Source organism: Gymnogyps californianus, chromosome 2 (assembly GCF_018139145.2).
Source record: "Gymnogyps californianus isolate 813 chromosome 2, ASM1813914v2, whole genome shotgun sequence".
In the NCBI taxonomy this organism is placed as follows: domain Eukaryota; kingdom Metazoa; phylum Chordata; class Aves; order Accipitriformes; family Cathartidae; genus Gymnogyps; species Gymnogyps californianus.
The window spans coordinates 122,263,900-122,282,043 of NC_059472.1; the positions used below are offsets into that span (position 1 = coordinate 122,263,900).

General features: G+C 39.1%; 1 protein-coding gene across 2 annotated transcripts in view; it reads left to right on the top strand.

The window, feature by feature from the left end:
• OSBPL10 (oxysterol binding protein like 10) overlaps positions 1–18,144 on the top strand; it is a 123,665-nt gene that overhangs the window by 39,241 nt on the left and 66,280 nt on the right. For both annotated transcript variants that reach the window (XM_050892072.1, XM_050892071.1), the window contains exon 4: positions 10,823–11,014. In XM_050892072.1, the coding sequence (XP_050748029.1) occupies positions 10,823–11,014 (192 nt within the window). The remainder of the gene's footprint in view (positions 1–10,822; positions 11,015–18,144) is intronic.

Sequence of the window (18,144 nt, forward strand, 5' to 3'; positions counted from 1 at the left end):
GCTCCCTCCCAGCTTCTTGCACACCTGCTTGCTGGCAGAGCATGGGAAACTGAAAAGTCCTTGGCTTAAGATAAGCGCTACTTAGCAACAACTAAAACATCAGAGTGTTATCAACATCATTCTCACACTAAATCCAAAACACAGCACTATACCAGCTACTAAGAAGAGAGTTAACTGTCCCAGCCGAAACCAGGACATCAGGATACTCTTACAGTTGCTGTTGATTTGCAGCTCAGGCACTTCCTGTGCTAGATAGAGATGGTAACTTTTTATACTTAATTGCCATCAGTGACTTATTCCTCAATAAGTTCTCTGGTCACTTCTTGAACCCATTTAAATGTTTAGCATCTACAATGTACTGTGATAAGGTAGTAGAACTGTTGTTCAGTATATAGGATATCAGAGACTTGTGCAATAGCATACTGGTTCTTATACTTCTACTCTCTATTCGTTTGCTAATATTTCTTAATACTAGATTTGTTTTTCTCCTTTTGCCTGCTCCTTATAAATAATTTTGTAGAGGTGTCTATTTTAATACCAAAATCTCATTCCAGAGTGGTAGTAATTGAGTTGAAGCTGATCTTTGTGTAAGCAAAGTTTGGATCATTTTCCTCCTTCGGTAAAAACTATTGCACTTAGTAATAATTTATGTTCAGAATTTTTCATGCTGCCTCTCCGTGTTGAGCTCCTGCAGTAGTAGTATCTGCCTATTTTGAAAGGCTCTGAATTAATTAGTATGTCAAGAGAAAAATCTTGGTGTTATAACAGTGAAAATATCTAGCAATTATTAATGGTCCAAAAAAAGCAAATAGAATTTTAGGAATTACCAGGAAAGGAGCAGGGAACAAAAGGGAAAAATACTGAGACTGCTCTAACTCTGTCAAATACTTGTCTTGAATACTTTTATCAGTCCTCTTCCATTTCTGAAATGGAAACATTGGAGTGGGGGAAAGTACTTTTCATCACTTTTGTTATGTTTTGACTACACTGGAGTCTTTTTTTCTGATGATGGGAAGGGAAAGGGCAAATCAGGGAAGTATAGTGTTAATAAGTGCTCTGGAGTGGCTGAATAAGAAGTATTTGCTAGCTGTTAATAATATCGGTATAGGGGAGCCTCAAAGAAAATGAGCTGAAAACAGGTTCAAAATAAAGAGAGATAAATGAAAACTGGAGATTATTATGGTCTGCTTTGGATGCCAAAAGGGTATATAGATTTGAAAAGTATTTGAAAGGCAAAATGTTATTAGAAAGTCTTGACTGAGTGGGAGGCTATTAAATACAAAGACAGTGTCTGTCACAGAAGATCTAACATGCAACTTTTAGAAACAGGAAGGACTTAGAATCGGGAGCATCTCTCTAGACTTGTTCTTGTACTCTTGCATAGTGACCTACCACTGCTGTGGCTTTATTCTGGTTCCTAGGCTCATCGTGCAAGAAAATAAAAGAATTTCCCTGACTGAGGGGTGGTGGACATACGTAACTATGGAACCACACGAAAGATTATTTCAGGCAGCAGGAGGAGGATTCTTGCATTTTTCTTAGAAGACTGATGAGTTACAGAAACTTGGCATGGGATGCTGGAGTATAGATGCATTTTGGTTGGTACAGCCAGTCATACATTTTGATTAGCTTAGATCCATTTAGTATAAAATAGAAATGCTGACGAAAATGAAAATGTTTTTCTTAGTTCTGTGTTACAAGTCTACGTCTAAAATCAGACTAGGTCACTTTTCACTTGATATGTTTGTTAGTGAAGCACTCTTAATTCTCCACTTCTGTAAGCCACAGAGCAGAGAATTTGTATCTTCTGTATTTTTAAGCTTAACAGTCCAGAAAATAAGATCTTGGGAATTGATGTGCTTCAGATGAGACCACTGATGACTATGCTTCTTACTCCAGAAGTGTACTGTACTTGAAGCAATGTCATGTGTACCTGTTCCTAGGAACCTTTCTTTTGTTAAGATTTGTCTCTTGTTTTTCAATATACTTTTTTCCTTTTTCCCCTCCTATCTTCTCAAGGTTAGAGTATTATCTGAGAGGCAGATTTTCCCTGACTTTAGCCTTGCGTATAGTGCTAACTTGGACTTCATCTACAAGTAAGTTTTAAAGCTTCTCTCTGCTTTTCTCTATAAAAGCAAGTGATCAAAAGCTTTAATGCTACAATGATTAGACTTTGGAGATCAGACGTTGGTTACAAGTGACTGATGCTTCACAGAGATTCCAGAAACTAGAAAAAAAAGTGCATTTCTATAACTTCTTTTTTCCTCTTCCTCAAAGTTTATTCCTTCAGAATCACTGCCTGGTAGGAGGTAAGGGAAGCAAGAACTGCTGCATTTTTTTGTGACACCCCCCCCCCCCTTCTTGTAGGTGAAGGTACTGGAATTACATAGAAAGGTCTGTAATGACACAGAGAAGGGTACATGTTTGACTTCCTTTTGCATAATTGAGGACTTGACAAAAATCTGTATTTTTTGATTTTGTTAAAATAGCCTTACCATTGATAGGAGTTTCGTGATGTGATTTGTTATTCTACTGGCAGCAGGGCTGGATCTCTCTCTTCCCCCCTCTCCCCATACTTCAAGGGCTGTAGTAAGTGATAACTGCAAATTGTCTGTCTCTCAGTGCTGTCACGAACAGGCAGGTAGATACTCACATGTGTTAAGCTTCTGGAGTTTGAACAGAATCCAAGCTCTGTCTCTGCTGGGAACAGGCATGCTTCTGCATCTGGAAAGTTGGACCCTGAGTGTTTGCTCCCAGCTTCTTCTACAGCTTAAACTCACCTTTTTCAGAGGAAGAATGAGAGGCAGAAATTTCGAGCTGTTTTTTTTAGGAGTCATACACTTGAAAAGGAGGTGGAATGGGAAGTGTAAAATATGCAGTGAGGGGTATGTTTTATCTTATGCAAGTGGGATATAGGTTAGCTGGGGAAAAATAATGGGATAACCAGGCAAGCAGTGGCAAAGTTCCCAAGAATACCAGTGAAGCAACTCTTAGCCACAAGTCTTTCATGTTGGAGAGAGAACGTGTTTTTGAAATCTTGAATAGATATTATTGGAAGGAGATTCATAGGAAAACAAAAGAACTTGGAGAATGTTTTTCAAAGCTGAAGCTGTGTCACTATTTCTGTGAAATATTCATAGGAGAGCATTCCTTCTTCCTGCACTGGATCCAGATCAGTACTGTTTTCCTTTCTTTTTAGAGCTACTGCCTGCTTCAAAATGCTACTATATGACTTGCTGTCCTTGCTGTCTTTAAAGCTTCAGCTGAGGACTGGAGTGGTGGAGGAAATTAAGCAGAGCAGTGATTAGGGGAAAAAAAAAAAAGTAAAAATAAAAGGAAGTTGTATACTAATGACTAAATTTAGTTGCATCCTAATGAATGGTCCAAAAGTGAGGTATACAGCTAACAAGTGGATGTAACACAAGGTGTCACTTTTAATTAAATTTTACATCTTAATGATTAAAAAAACAGTAAAAGGATAATGTTCTCTGGCAAATAATTCCCATGCTGTAAGATAGTCTTAATGTTCTTGGTATTCCCATACAAGTCTTGTTTCGCTTAATTACAGGTTGCTCAACCTCCACAGAGTGCCAAATCACACTGTATGGGAAGAAGTCTTCTATGCCTGGATAGGATAGCTGTTTTTTTAGACTATTCTAAGTGAATATTATTGTTCAAGTCTTAATTAAAGCATTAGTCAAATTGGAATTCAGTAATATAAAATGCTTCCAAGAAGAAGTAGGCTTATGCATAATTTTTGTGGTAACTTCCAAGAATACTTTATATCCGTAAATTGTCACAAGCTTGTTAGTTCTTCTGTTTCATACCCTTTTTTTCTTGACTGTTTAATGATAGTGGCTGTAAAAGCACTACTAAAAACAAACACATGGCTTTTTATACTAGCTCTTAATTCCAACATGTGGATCAGTTGCTGGATTGGCATATAAACCTTGTATTTCTCAGTGCCTATCAGGAATGTGGCAGGGAACAGAAACCTTTATCTTGTGAAGTAGCTACTGTCTTAAATTGTGCTCAGATGGTAACTTTCAGGTTAGGTCTGTGCTAGAATAAGGAGGTAGACTCCCCCTTGTTCCAGCTTCTGGTTTGGAGCTGCACAGTGAGCTGCTAAAAATTGGATGGTGTGGATTCATGTTTCAGCTGAACTCATTTGCTGATTCCCTGCAGCTGTAAATGGCAGTCCAATTCCCTTCCTTCTGCTGCCACCCTTTGTGCGGGCTCTGTTGTGTTTCTGGTTCTGTGTTAGTTTGGGCATCAGAAACAGAAAAAATGGCATCCTACTAAAAAGGATTTAGCTCTCTGACGTGCTCACTGAGGAATCGGATGAGCACTGGTGTAGGGGGAACTGGACTCTGCGTCCAGTAGCCCCTGGTGGTAAAGCGCTGCTCTCTTCTTCCTCCTGGATGGAGGATGGCTGAAATGGATCTGACCAAAACCTAACCTTTCTCTGGTTTAGTCTGAGGCTTCTTATTTAAAACTGAGCCAACCTGATGACTGCATGCCTCTGTGAGGGACTGTCCTGCTCTCTTTCCCCTCAAGCAGTGCTCCCGGTGCCTGTTATAACCGTCATCCAGCCCTTTGGAAAGGCAGTTTGGGGAGCTAAATCAGTAGAAAATTCTGTATGTGTGTCTATGTCTCTGTTTCTCTTCTGGTTTAACTCCCTGGAGTGGCTCTCCATGAGGTCAAATGGGCCTCAGAGCCTGCATGGAGAGATGGTGGAGAAAAAAGTCCAAACCTGCCCCTTTCAGTGGCAACTGCAGTAGCAATTTAGCTGTGATGTGAAACAGCACCTGTAGTAATGCCTGAAAGTTTGAGGTCAACACTTTTATCAAATCATGGAGTCAGGTGTGTAATTATTCTCCACAGCTGGGAGAATGGCTATCATAGATCTTTGGTTTTATCAGGTTTCTTCTTGCCTTATTAATGAATGGCCATGGGGATAGCTTTAAATTTCTAAATGAATTATTCGCTGGGTATTTTTAACATCTGCATGATAAATGTTTCCATAAAGCCAGATTAGTGAAAACTTCAAGTCTTTGTGAGTGTTGTTTTGCTTCTTTTATGCACATCAAACCTCTTTTCCTTTTGAGCAAGTTCACTCTTCCATCCTCTGGTATGCTTGTCTGCTTCCTCTTCTCGTCCCTGACCTATAGAAGTCAACTAAAGAATGGTGCTTCTAATTAAAACATGCTTTGGAAATCCTTACAGTGGTGAGGCTGAGAAGGAAGCAGTGCTTGCTTGGCTGTAGATATGTGTGTCTTTGACACCTTTTTTCCTCGCTTTGAAAGCTGCATGAAGGTAAGACTTGCTCATACCTCTCTGCTTTCAAAAGCCTTCTACAGAAATGGAAAAAAATTCCATTTAGGGCTGAACATGAACTTGCTCATATGATTCTTGACAAAGAAAAGATTTTATGATGGAATGATTATCATAGTCTCTTGCTTAAAAGCAGACACATGTATTGGCTTACTGAAGATGATGAAGCACTATAATATTCTATCAGAAAAGTTAGTACCATAGATGGTGCTTTACACAAATGTGCAAAGCATATCATAAGCTGGTCCCTTCGCAATGCTGAAGTTTGGATTTTATGTAGATTCAGTCATTTGCATTTTAATATTTGTGAATGATTATAATGTAAATTAAACAGATCTCTGTCCATATTTTTCTTTTATCAGTGTTTGTTTACTTAGGATGCATTGGAAAAGTAGATGGGAATTAAAATACTGAATGGTGATGTCTCAAAATCGTAATTACATTCTGATAGCGGGTGACTTCTCATTGCTCTAAAGCTGCATGCAGGGATTGGTTCTGTGCTATATATATGCAGAGGAGTAAAGGAATGTTATTTCAGTATTTATTATTCTGTAGAAAACATCTGTGGCACAGTGCCTGTGAAAATGATGATTATCTGCCATAAACAGATATGACAATTCACTTCAGGAATTAGTTTATTGATGTCTGGAACATTGCATTTACTTTCCAAAATAAACAAAACTGTTTGCTTCTGGTAAACGGTGAAAAACTCTTCAGCTTCTTTGTGAGCAGGAAGGGCAATCTCCAGGGAGAATGAGTCATGAAAACATTAGTATAGTTGGAACTTACTGTTCTACAATTACATTATTTTAATTGTTAGGATTTTTGATATCCAAATGGAAGCGTTCATTATACTACTTTTTTATCTTGGAGATGGACAGTCTACTAAAATAAAAACCTTAACCCAAATCTGTTAGCTGAGCATACTTTAGCTAGCTTTAGGTCATAAAACCAAGATGAACGCAAGTTACAAATTAATCTTTTATTAGCTTCTTTATTATTCTTTTATTAGTTTTGTTTTATTAGCAGGCAAACTGTTGGAGCAATGGTGAAGTGTAGCCTCAGGAAAGAATATTTGTAATCCTTTTGGGATGCTTCAGCCTGTGGATTTCTTGACTCATTATTGGCACCATGGATTACTAATTGTTGAAGAGCTTATGTCTTCCTTTCATCATACTTTTCACTATCTTTTTATTTATTTATTTGCAAACCAGAAGGCAGTAGGACCAAAGAAACTGAGATATGATAACAGTTAGAGGGGCAGATCAGTCACACCAGCAGCACTAGGGGGAAGAGCAGGGAATTAGGAATAAAGATCCATCAGTTACTGTCATTGCTTTGATTTCCTGGGAGAGTGACTTCAATGTCTGTTGTAGTATGATGTGTAATTAAAGTGTTTTTAGCTGTGGAAAACATCACATAGGTTTTAACATTTTAACAGAAATGGAAAATTTTGATTTTTGCACAGCTGTGTATCAATGCAAAAGAGATGCTTGTCATTCCCAGTGTTTAATCTGAAGAAGTTCTGCAAAAGGGGAGTCAAGTATTTGGCTGGGACATAGGTGTTGACAATGTGTTGTAAAATTCAAAAGTGCCAGAGGCTGAGTGTGTAGTTCCTGGAGAGGCCTCTTCTGGCAGTGGCACGAGGAAGCTGTCAGAAGGAATTAGCTGCCGCCCCTGTCTCCTGGGACCGAGCAGGCACAGTGCTCTGCTGCTGGTTCTCTGTGGCATTGAGGAGTGGAGCCCCACTTCAAAAGGTTTTGAGTGGTTGTAGAAAATGCCTCCTGCAGACATTCACCCACACGTTATGTGTGACTGCTTTTGCAAGTTGTAAGTTGGAATTTTTTACATTTATCACGGGGCCTTGCCTAGGGATAGCTTCATGGGTAGCCAGAGGTTCTGGTGCGGAGCTCATTCAGGGTTTGTATGTTACAGACGTCCTCTAAAGAATAATCCCAAACTAGATGCTAGAGCATTTGTGTTGTGGGCTGTGTTGGAGTTTTCTGGCACGTTGGTCAGGAACGTTGGTTCACTAGGTGGATGAAGGGTATAAAGGGAAAGAAAATGAAGATGAGGAAAGCTTGTCTGTAGACCTGTAGGAGCCATTCAAACCAATGTATTTGGCTCTATTATTTGCCACAGACTGTGGCTGTATATGCTAATTCAAGATTGCCAATCTTCCTGACTCGGCGAGCTGCATAGGATTGATAACTATCTTGTGCTGAGAGGGGAAGGAAAGGACTCTGGAGAGGCTCACCAGCAGAAGTGATCTCTCCCTAGAGATCACATAGTGCTATTGTAGGGCAAGGCACGCAGCTGAATGTCAGGCACACCAGGCAGTATGATACGGTCAGCCCTTGCCAGACTGTGAACTTGTGTATGTAGAGATTTGAGCTTACCTAGTGTCCGTGTAGCAGGACAGCCTTCTTGAGCACCACCCGCTACTGAAACTATAGATGGGCTGTTCTTCCTGATTTTTTCTCTCCTGCTCCACTGTTTCCCAAACTCCATGCCCTAAATGACTGTCCACCAACAGTTGCTGTGAGCTGCCACATGCCTTTGCAAAACTTAATGAAAAGCCATCTTAAATGCACTGTGGTCCCACAGACTGTTTATTCTGCCTCAGTTCACAGTTTAGGAGTGTAGTTGATGTAGCCCATTGAGTTGTGATATGAACTAGAGCAAATTTTGCAGGGAAAAAAAATTTTATCTGGATTAAGAGACTCCTAAAATGATGGGCATATCTGTTTCTTGGAAATGCGTTCATTACTTATTTGTTATACAAAGCTAGTTAAAAAAATCACAGCTAGCTACCAGCTTTTGTACTAATGGTTCACTATCAAATTTATGACTCCACAAGTGTAAGTGGGGTTTGGTGAAAGGCATATCATGTTAGGTGACGTGATGAGAGAAAATGTGAGGTGTGAGCTGCAGTCAAGGTGTCTGTTGTGATCCGTGGGTCAGCTGCAGATAGTTCACTGCAGTTTGAAACACTGTCTTGAGGAAAAACAGCATTGAGTTGCCAAATAATATCAATGATATAGATACTAACTTAGAATATACATGCATTTCAGTTTATGAACGTATCTTTCAAAGTGTGCAAGTTAAATGAGATGATTTTGTTTTTTCTGAAAGCTAACTCTCTCCTAGAATTCCTTCCCGATTCTGTATTTAAACAGAAAAAACGCATGGATTTTTCTGTATTTGTTTTATGTTACTTTTGTTATTTGCAGATCTATAAATTCCACCCCCACTCCCCCCAAGAAAATAAAAACATAATAAAACTTCTCACAGAATGTTGTTTTCTTTCAAGCAAAACTAGTGGCTAAACTCACTGTTTTACATTGCTGCTGTTTATCTGAGTTTTAGGATCAGTTTAGCTATATGAAGGTAGCAGTCGTGTATTTTTAATATCGTGATTGCATGATACTAGAATGTCAGTGATTCTCAGACAATTTCATTCTAAAAATAAAACTTCTATTAAACTGGAAGATAAGTTGATCTTATGCTGAAAAAAAAAAAGAAATTATCTTGTTCTTCCTCTGCACCCTAAATTTAGTTTAGAAGTATTCTGATGCTAGTCAGTTTAAAAAAGAAACATCAGTAAGTATATTCTGCTGTTATGTACTAGGGATAGCCTTTTTCTGTGAAACTTCTATTTAAAAAAGGAAGTTCAATCGCACCTAGTTTCCCTCATCCCCTTCCTTCTCCCAAATACCTTTTCCTCTGGCTCTTATTGTAGTTCTATCTAAGCAATGCTCTTTTAAATGGAAGATGAATTAAAAATCTGGCAACCTTCTGTGCCCTTCTGACAAATTCTACCCCCGTGCTTTTTTTTTTTTTTGCCTTCAAGTCAAATCCAGTTTTAATGCAATTGTGAATTATCAGCCAGGATGGGTAGTTTTTGAATGTTGGATTCTACAGATGCTTATTATTATAATCTTGTTAGTCATGGTAGTAAAGAATATATTTGTTGCAAAAACAGAGTCAGACCATCATTCTGGGAAGTGTTTGTAAAATGTAAGTCCAGACCAATGGAATAATGCTTATTTCTATGAGTATAGCAGCTCTTTGCACGCTGGGAATGTGATAACCCATTTTTTTAAACCTTCAGGTTCCTCAAAAAGTCTGGTCTAGTTTTGGGGGGGTGGCAGAGGGATCATATAACTTATTTCACCCTTCCTTCTTGGCAGTGCCAGATAGTCTGCCTTGTCATTTACAGTCAGTGTAGTGGTAACATGATGCCTGACTTTAGTTCCAGTGCTAGTTGGAACCTCTCCACCTTGGATTTAAAGTCTTTTAATGAAATTACCACAGGATTGCAAAGTTTGACCTGAGAGGGATAAGAAGAGACATTGTACCTGAGTAGTATTTTTGTGCACTGGCCAGCAGACTCTAGAGTAGTACCCCACGTTGACTGTCTTAGCAATGTTGAAGGCTGCCATCATTCCTTGTGCAGGGTTTGTAGGAGACGTGAAATGGTATTTTGCCCATAGGGCTGTATATTTACCGTACTTTCTTAAAGTGCTACTAAATGTCACTCTCTGAAGTGGTTTGTGTTTCATGAGGTAAGAGTTACTCTGTTTCAGTTTTAACCTTACAGATGCAATCAACAGTTCAAATAGAAGGGAAAAGCTCTTTTATATTGTACTTTTATATATGATGTCCCATGGTGCTCCAGTGCACGTCTGAGCTTGATTGAGAATTGCTGTCCTAAAGACCTCTGGGAAGACTCGGGTTTGAGGGCTGCAGAAAACAAACCAAGATGGCAACACTGACAAACGGTTAGATAAGAACAGAGAAAGTTCTTGAATGTTCAGACTGATTTTATAGGTTGTATGTTAAGAGTATTCACACTGCAGATACTGTTGGAGATTTATTTGTGGCCTTTTTTGTATTTAGGGTTTATCCCAAGCTTACTCCGAGACGCGTTGACTCTTTAAGCCATGTTTTGTTTTAAATGTTGATGTTTAATTGGTGTGTGGATTGGCCTTGCCAAAATTGAAGCTCCTCTAATGTTGAAAACAGCACTGCACTGTTTCAGAAGTTCATCAGATGAAAGCATTAAGATTTTTTTCTTCCTTGCTGTTCACACCAGTTTGGTGAATTATAGGTCAATGGCTTCATAAAAAAAAAAAAAAATTGTGTTGGCATTGTTATTACTCTGTCTGCAAAATCCTTCCTAATCTTTCCTAAAAAATATGGTTGTAAGAATTTAGCAGCATGTTAATATGTGAGAGTTTGTGAAGATTATTGTGAAGGCCAATTTCAGACAATGCAAGAAACAAAGGCAATAGCTGCAATGTTTCCAAGAAGATCCCTGCTGAGCAATGCAGATGGTTCAGAAGGAATAATAGGTCCTGAGCACAGTTACACCTCCAGATTTAGGTTTGTGAGGAAAGTAGAACAGCACAAATCTATAGCCTGAACTGTAAATTATTTACTTGTGTAAAGGTTGCTAATAGCAACATCCCATTGCTTGTTCTAGAGCATTTCATCTTCGCGAAGTAGAAGCTCATCTCTGCTGCCACCTGGGACAGTTAATTCTGCATCTCCTAGTGGTCAGAAACATATGAATCAAAGTGGGCCAACTGTTGTAACCATCACACATCACAAATCACCTGCAGCTGCTCGAAGAGCGAAGAGCCAGCGTTCTGGTCAGCTCCATGAAGTCAGAGAGGTAAGAGAGAAAAATCTGCTGTTTTGCTATAACTTCTAAGTGCTTATTTTGCTTTAGAATAAACAATTAATTCTGACAAGTTAACAGTTCTCCTAGTCAAACATAAAGTAGGAAACAGCTTTGTTTTGATACCCTCGCTGAGCAAAAGGCGGTCTTTCATTCTGGTTCAGCTTAAAGTCTAGTGTATACAGGCTTTTTTTATGCCAAAGTTAAAATTAGCGTGTGCACATGCTTAAAAGAGGAAGTAGGCTGGCCACAGCTCCCAGACTTTGCAGTGGTGCTGCAGTGCTGGGGGAACATCTTTTTTAACATGCAGCAAAAACCTTTCAGATTGGAAAGAGGGCCCTGAAGCATTTAAGTATAACCAGAAAAAAAAAACCAAACTTGAATAAGTCTGATGAATGAATGAGAAAGAAGGCACAGCTCCCCACACTCAGCGGTTTGTTTCTATATGACTATAGTTTTAACTTGGTTGTCAAGTTTCTATTGCTGGCCTTGTGATAGAAGAATGCTTTGTCCATATTAAACGCGTGAAAAACAAACAAGAAAGCATGTTTCTTTCAAAGTGTGTTTACCAGGGTTTAAGAAGTGTAACTCATATACCAATTTAAGTCTGTCTTCCAGAAAACAAAAATAGTACAGATTTCTAAGCTTAAATAGTATAGCAGACTTTCACAGAACTCACTTTCATCTTTCTTTCATCTCGTGTTACTTTTGCTTTGTCTGAATTTCTTGCTGTTCTCTAATAGTGCCTTTGTATGTCCCCCTCCCACCCCTTCTACCAAAGAAACTGTTGGCAGCCTAGCTGCTTCAAAGCATTCTTTTATCACATTGCTTTAAAATATCTACCCCAATCCCTCAAGTTGCAATCTCAAGAGTCTGCTTTTAAGTTTACGCTCCCAAAATGTTTTATAAATGGCGACCTTTCATATTAAGAATGTGAATAAATTCTTAGTGTGTGCTCACAGTGAAGACTGAAATTACACATCCTGATGATGAATGCTTGTTTTTATTCTAGTAACATTAAAAGTGAAAACTTCCCTTGTATCCTCTATTGTATTAACACTAGCCATTCCTTGCTCTGAAGAGCACAGTGTCTGAATGACACCCACGTTTTCTTTACATTACAGAAAACACGTATCTGTTTGTTTTTCATGAGAATATCTTGTCTTTGCCTACCTTTGCCTACGAATCATCTCCCCCAAGTGGTTTCTACCTTACTAAATGTATTTGCTCTCATAGGTTGAATTCAGAGTGCACCTTAAACCTATTAATAAAATAAACAGCGGGAGCTGTTGCAGCTTTGTCAAATGAAGCTGGGTAGGGCTGAAAGGAATTTAAAAGAGAGAATTAGTATATGTGCTGATCATAGTAAGTTCGGAAGGGAAAAAGTCAACAGATGCGAAGAACTACACTTGGGAAGGAAGAAACAGGTACTAACCTATAGTAAAAGAGAGAATAAGCGGCTAGTTATCATCCCTGCACAAAAGGCCTGGGGGTTGCTAACTCGTTTGCAGTGTATTGCAATGTAATGTCATTCCAAAAAGGTAAATATTACAAGACTTTATAATCATGGAAGATAATTATTTTGCTATGTTTGATGTGATACCTCAGCTGCAGCACCAAATCCTGTGAGAACAACTTAAAGAGCTGCAATAAAAAAAATCTTAGACATTGAACATATGGTAATGATTGAACATTAAAGAAATGAGTGTTTTTCAAGGAGGGAAAATAGTACTAAGATAAACAGTGCTTAAGAAAGTTTTATAAGGAGGCATGTGAACTTTACCTTTTTGTGTATTGGATTTTTTTTTTTTTTTGGTGCGCTGCTTCTTGAAGAGGAGCATATCAGTGGGAAAATCAGTCCTTCTGCCCTCTTTCCCAGTCTCGTGTAAAAAGTGGCTGCTTGACTGATCTTGTTTCCATCTTGTGAAAGGATAAGTCTGTTTTTCCAGATTAAGGAAGCAGACAGATCTCATTTCAGTGGCATGCTCTGTGCATTTCCTTCTCCCCGCTTTTCCAGAGTGAATGCAATAGACTTGGGTATATGCTGCCTGTTTTTTCAGGGAATATTCTTGTTCCCTATATGAGTCAATGGTGACTGTTAGATCTACCCTCCCTTGTTGAATTTACGAATAGAGAGATGGGTCCAGAGGCCTTCAGAAGAGTGCACTTAAATCTGTTCTAGTCCTTTTTTTTTTTTAATCTGAAGCAAGGAGAAATAGGAACTAAAAGCGCAATAAGAGAGAGTTAATCCCCTCCTCAACACCCAAATATTTGCTTTTTATTTGGAAGTTTTTTGGTATGATTTGGATGAAGGAAAGAGACTGCAGAAGGATTATAGATCTGTGTTAGTGTTCCCCTTATAGAATGAAGTCATTGAAGCTTTGACATGCAAATAACCTTTTTTTATTGTACTATAAATAGAACTACATTAACTAATTTTACATCTTGTAAAATACAGTAGTTGAATAAATGGAAAGAGTTGATATGCTTCTGGAAAATGAGAAGCATGTATTTTTAAAATTTTAAAATAATGTTATGGTAATACTACAATATTATATACAAGATCTGTGAAAAACAGGAATGCTGCAAAAGAGGCGTTCTTCGCTTGGGACATATGGTCTTCACTAGCTTGGACAATGTCCCTGGGAAGTGCTGAACTTGAAATTGCTACTCAGTTCTGGACCATTTTTTCTTGATTTGGCCATGTTATTTGGAAACGGTGAAGTGTATCTCCATGTTGCAAATAGACCAAAATGTACTCCTGTATTTGACATAATGCAATGATATTTGGTAATACTTGGTTGTTCTTTTTCCCCTTTTTTCCTTTCATAGTAAGAATAAACAATACATTGTTTCCTTCTGTTGTTTGTTCTGGCTGATTTAATTTTTTATTTTTTTTTTTTTTAGACAGCATAGAGAATTTTATTGTAGAACAGATTATAGCAAAGAGGTCTATTTAGCACCAAACTGACATGCAAAATTCTATAAAGGTAGTAAAAGCGACTGCGTAGGTGTGGTGGGTTGACCCTGGCTGGACGCCAGGTGCCCACCAAACCTGCTCTATCACTCCCCTCCTCAGCTGGACAGGGGAGAGAAAATATCACAGAAGGCTCGTGGGTTGAGATAAGGACAGGGAGATCACTCACCAATTACCATCACAGGCAAAACAGACTCGACTTGGGGGAAAAAAAATGTATTTTATTACCAATCAAATCAAAGCAGGATAATGAGAAATAAAACCAAATCTTAAAACACCTTCCTCCCACCCCACCCTTCTTTCCGGGCTTAACTTCACTCCTGATTTTTCTCTACCTCCTGCCCCTGAGCAGCACAGGGGGACGGGGAATGGGGGTTGCAGTTCATCACATGTTGTTTCTGCCACTCCTTCCCCCTCCTCAGGGGGAGGACTCCTCACACTCTTCCCCTGCTCCAGCGTGGGGTCCCACCCACAGGAGACAGTCCTCCACGAACTTCTCCAACATGAGTCCTTCCCACGGGCTACGGTTCTTCACAAACTGCTCCAGCGTGGGTCCCTTCCACAGGGTGCAGTCCTTCAGGAACAGACTGCTCCAGCGTGGGTCCCCCGCGGGGTCACAAGTCCTGCCAGCAAACCTGCTCCAGCGTGGGCTCCTGTTTCCACAGGGCCACAGGTCCTGCCAGGAGCCTGCTCCAGCACAGGCTTCCCATGGGGTCACAGCCTCCTTTGGGCGCATCCACGTGCTCTGGTGTGGGGTCCTCCACGGGCTGCAGGTGGATATCTGCTCCACCATTAACCTCCAGGGGCTGCAGGAGGACAGCCTGCCTCGCCATGGGCTTCACCACGGGCTGCAGGGGAATCTCTGCTCTGGTGCCTGGAGCACCTCCTCCCCCTCCTTCTTCACTGACCTTGGTGTCTGCAGAGTTGTTTCTCTAACATCTTCTCACTCCTCTCTCCTGGCTGCAACTGCTGCTGCGCAGTAACTTTTTCCCCTTTCCTAAATACGTTATCCCAGAGGCGCTACCACCATCACTGACTGGCTCAGCCTTGGCCAGCGATGTGTCCATCTTAGAGCCAATGCCAGCTGGCTCTATCGGACATGGGGGAAGCTTCTAGCAGCTTCTCACAGAAGGCACCCCTGTAGCCCCCCACTACCAAAACCTTGCCATGCAAGTCCAATGCAGTAGGTCTCCAAAATGACACATGTAATAAGTGTTTCTGTTGTGAAATTAGAACTTTACCTTTTTTCAAAATTTGGGAAGTTAAAATTGATCATGAATGTGGAGCTTTTGACTGCTATAAAAACTTTACTTTTAATACTCAAGCTACTTTTGTATAGCATTGAATTGAAAAGGAGCTCAGGAGCATTACTTTTCATCATAATGTAATTTTTTTGTTTAATATTATTATCTTAAATCAGATTTTTGCTTATATTAACTTGACGTTAATAGTCCAGTCCATACTGATATATGGAATATTTTATCAAAACTGAAATTCACTGTACATTAATTTGGGAGAGCTGATCTGCCATGTGTTGCATTTTATGCAGAATTTTTTGAGATCCGACCTCTTTATTTGGGCCATAACTTATCATTAAAGGGATGCTTTCAACTGATTTTTTTAGTAAATGATTTTATGGTAACCTAAGTGTGTGTGGTCTCGAAATTGAATTCTGTTTTTTAAACTATGCATATTATTATCTTCTTAGCAATTTGTGATAAGAGTTATGCTTGCAGAACTCTTTACTGCAGGCGGTTAAAATTAACTGGAACATAAAGCAAAGTGGCCACATCACACTTCATATTAAATTTTAGCTGTCACTGAACTAAATAATAGTGTCACACTTCATCTTGGAGTGGTGTTTATTTTGGCTGAGAACGTCTGACTATTGTACAACCTCTGCCAGTGTTACCATTGTTGTTAAGGAACCAAGAACTGCAATATGTGAACATGTTGTAGTAACTTATATTAATTATTTACAGAAGTTTAGAGAAATTAAATGGAGTTAATGAAAAGAAGTCTAGAGAAATATTTCTTTCCATAATTTTAAAAAGTCAATAGAGGAATTTGATCCCTTTGAAATGTGGTGTTTGTTACAACTTTTGATGCTCTACAGTGGACAAGTCATCAGCATGTGTTTCTGAACATCTGGTACAGTGAGATCCAGATTTCATGGGGCCTCCACCAGTGTGACATCTATTTTATGTGCCAGTGGGCAGTTCCAGAATTTGGAAAGGACTGCTTTTTGGTAAGATGACAGTCCTACTGCTTCTTGCATGTCCTTTGCCATATATAAACATGGTTAGCATTTGATTCCTGCAGGAATTATGCAACTAGCTGATAGTTCTTTGCTTCCTCCCTTACAATATAGGAAAATCTAGGACTTGCACCTTAGGGCTTCATGGAGTGAGGTTTACCTGCAATTTTGTGGGGCTGCAGTTCTCCAATTTTATGTGGTTACTAGAAGAAAGAGATGATTCTAAAACACTTCGGGGATTTTCAAGCGAGAAGTGAGCATCTTCAGGTCACTGTAGTATTTGGATAGCAAAATTAGGAACTGTGACTAGCTACCGTTAGTGAAAAAGAGTGCTGTTGTCTGTGGAGAATTGTTCTGTTACAGAATTACAGCACTGCACAGGCAGCTTTGTAGGTGAAAAAGCAGATGCAGTACTTAAACCACTCGGGGAAGCATTCAGACTTGCAGGACTTTCACATGTGTGAACACACAAAGACATACACTAAGTTGTGAGTATGTTGATGGTAAAACTTTGTTTAAGTTGGTAACTTAGCAGTGTTTAAGCTGGTAGTAGGGGAAAAACTGATTTTTGTTCCATGCCAAATTTTACTTTTCAGCTTTGAAAAAGTCAAGTTTTGCTTTTATTTCAATTTTTTTATCCTCCTTTTGTTTCTCTCGAAGTATGCACATAAAAAGGTCAATGGGTAAGATCAATCTAATGTCAGTTCTAGCAAAAAGAATGCTGTAGCTCTTGATGTTTGGCATAGCATTGAGGTTATGTGAGGTGCTGTGATAAGGGCACACATAAAAAAAATTGATTCGGATCCTTGAATGGGACATCATGCATAAACAGTGTGAAGTATGCACAAAGAACATTTAAAAAAATCCTGCTAATAATTGAAGCATTTTTGAAAGTATGTGTATAATTTTGATTAGTTTGATAAACTTCTGTGTAAGTAGGGAGAAGTGCTATGTATTAGATCTGTTGCTTTCACTAACAGTTCTCATCTTGATTTTGGAGTGTGGGAAGATGAGAGCTAGCTTTGTGACAAAGGTGATCTGCAGGACTGCATGGCTAATAAATCAAATATTTGCTTTTAGAAGATTAAGATGGTCTCATCGTGTTCACCTAAATGAAAGGAGTGGATGTAGGATGGATTGCTAAACTATGCTAACTTCAGTCTTTCTGGCCTAGTAATGTAGGTGCTTTATCAGGGAGAGGCCTGATAACTATGGACTGTAGCTACAATAGCACTGCTGAAGTCTGTGCTGCTGTGCCTTTGCTAGGCAAATTTAAAAACTAGTTACCTAAAATCATGTCCATTTTTCCTTCTAGACACGTTTTAGTATAAAAGGTAGCTTTGTGGTGTTTTCTTTGTGGCAGTTTGTGGTTGATTCTTTTAACTAGAGTCTTCCTGCACTTCAGAACTAGTATAGTAAATACACTCTGTAGATTTCTCAGTTGCACTGACCAGGGAGTTTCATCTTGGTAGTTTATAGATACTGCAGAAAGTGTTTATAGCGTTTCACTTTTGAAATATAAATATCCGGTTTTCTGTTCATTTGGACAAATAATGTGGTGGTACAGTGAGTGGCAATTTTGGAAAGAGAAGGGAAAGAACACAGAGGAGGAACCTTTGTTAGTTATAGATCTCCAGTTTTTCCCGGGCTTGTGTTTAAAATATCTTCCTCCCACCCCCTACTATACATAATAAATTAAAGGTAAAGGGTCATCCTTTTGATAATCTTTAATCAAGTGCATCATGTCATATACAAAAAAGGTAGTCTGTAACTATAGATGGATGCTGGTCAGAAAATGAGATATGTTACTTAATAGGTTACATCTTAATACCACTACATCTATACTTTATATGTTCATTTGTCTGCAAACTCATTGTCACAAATTTTTCA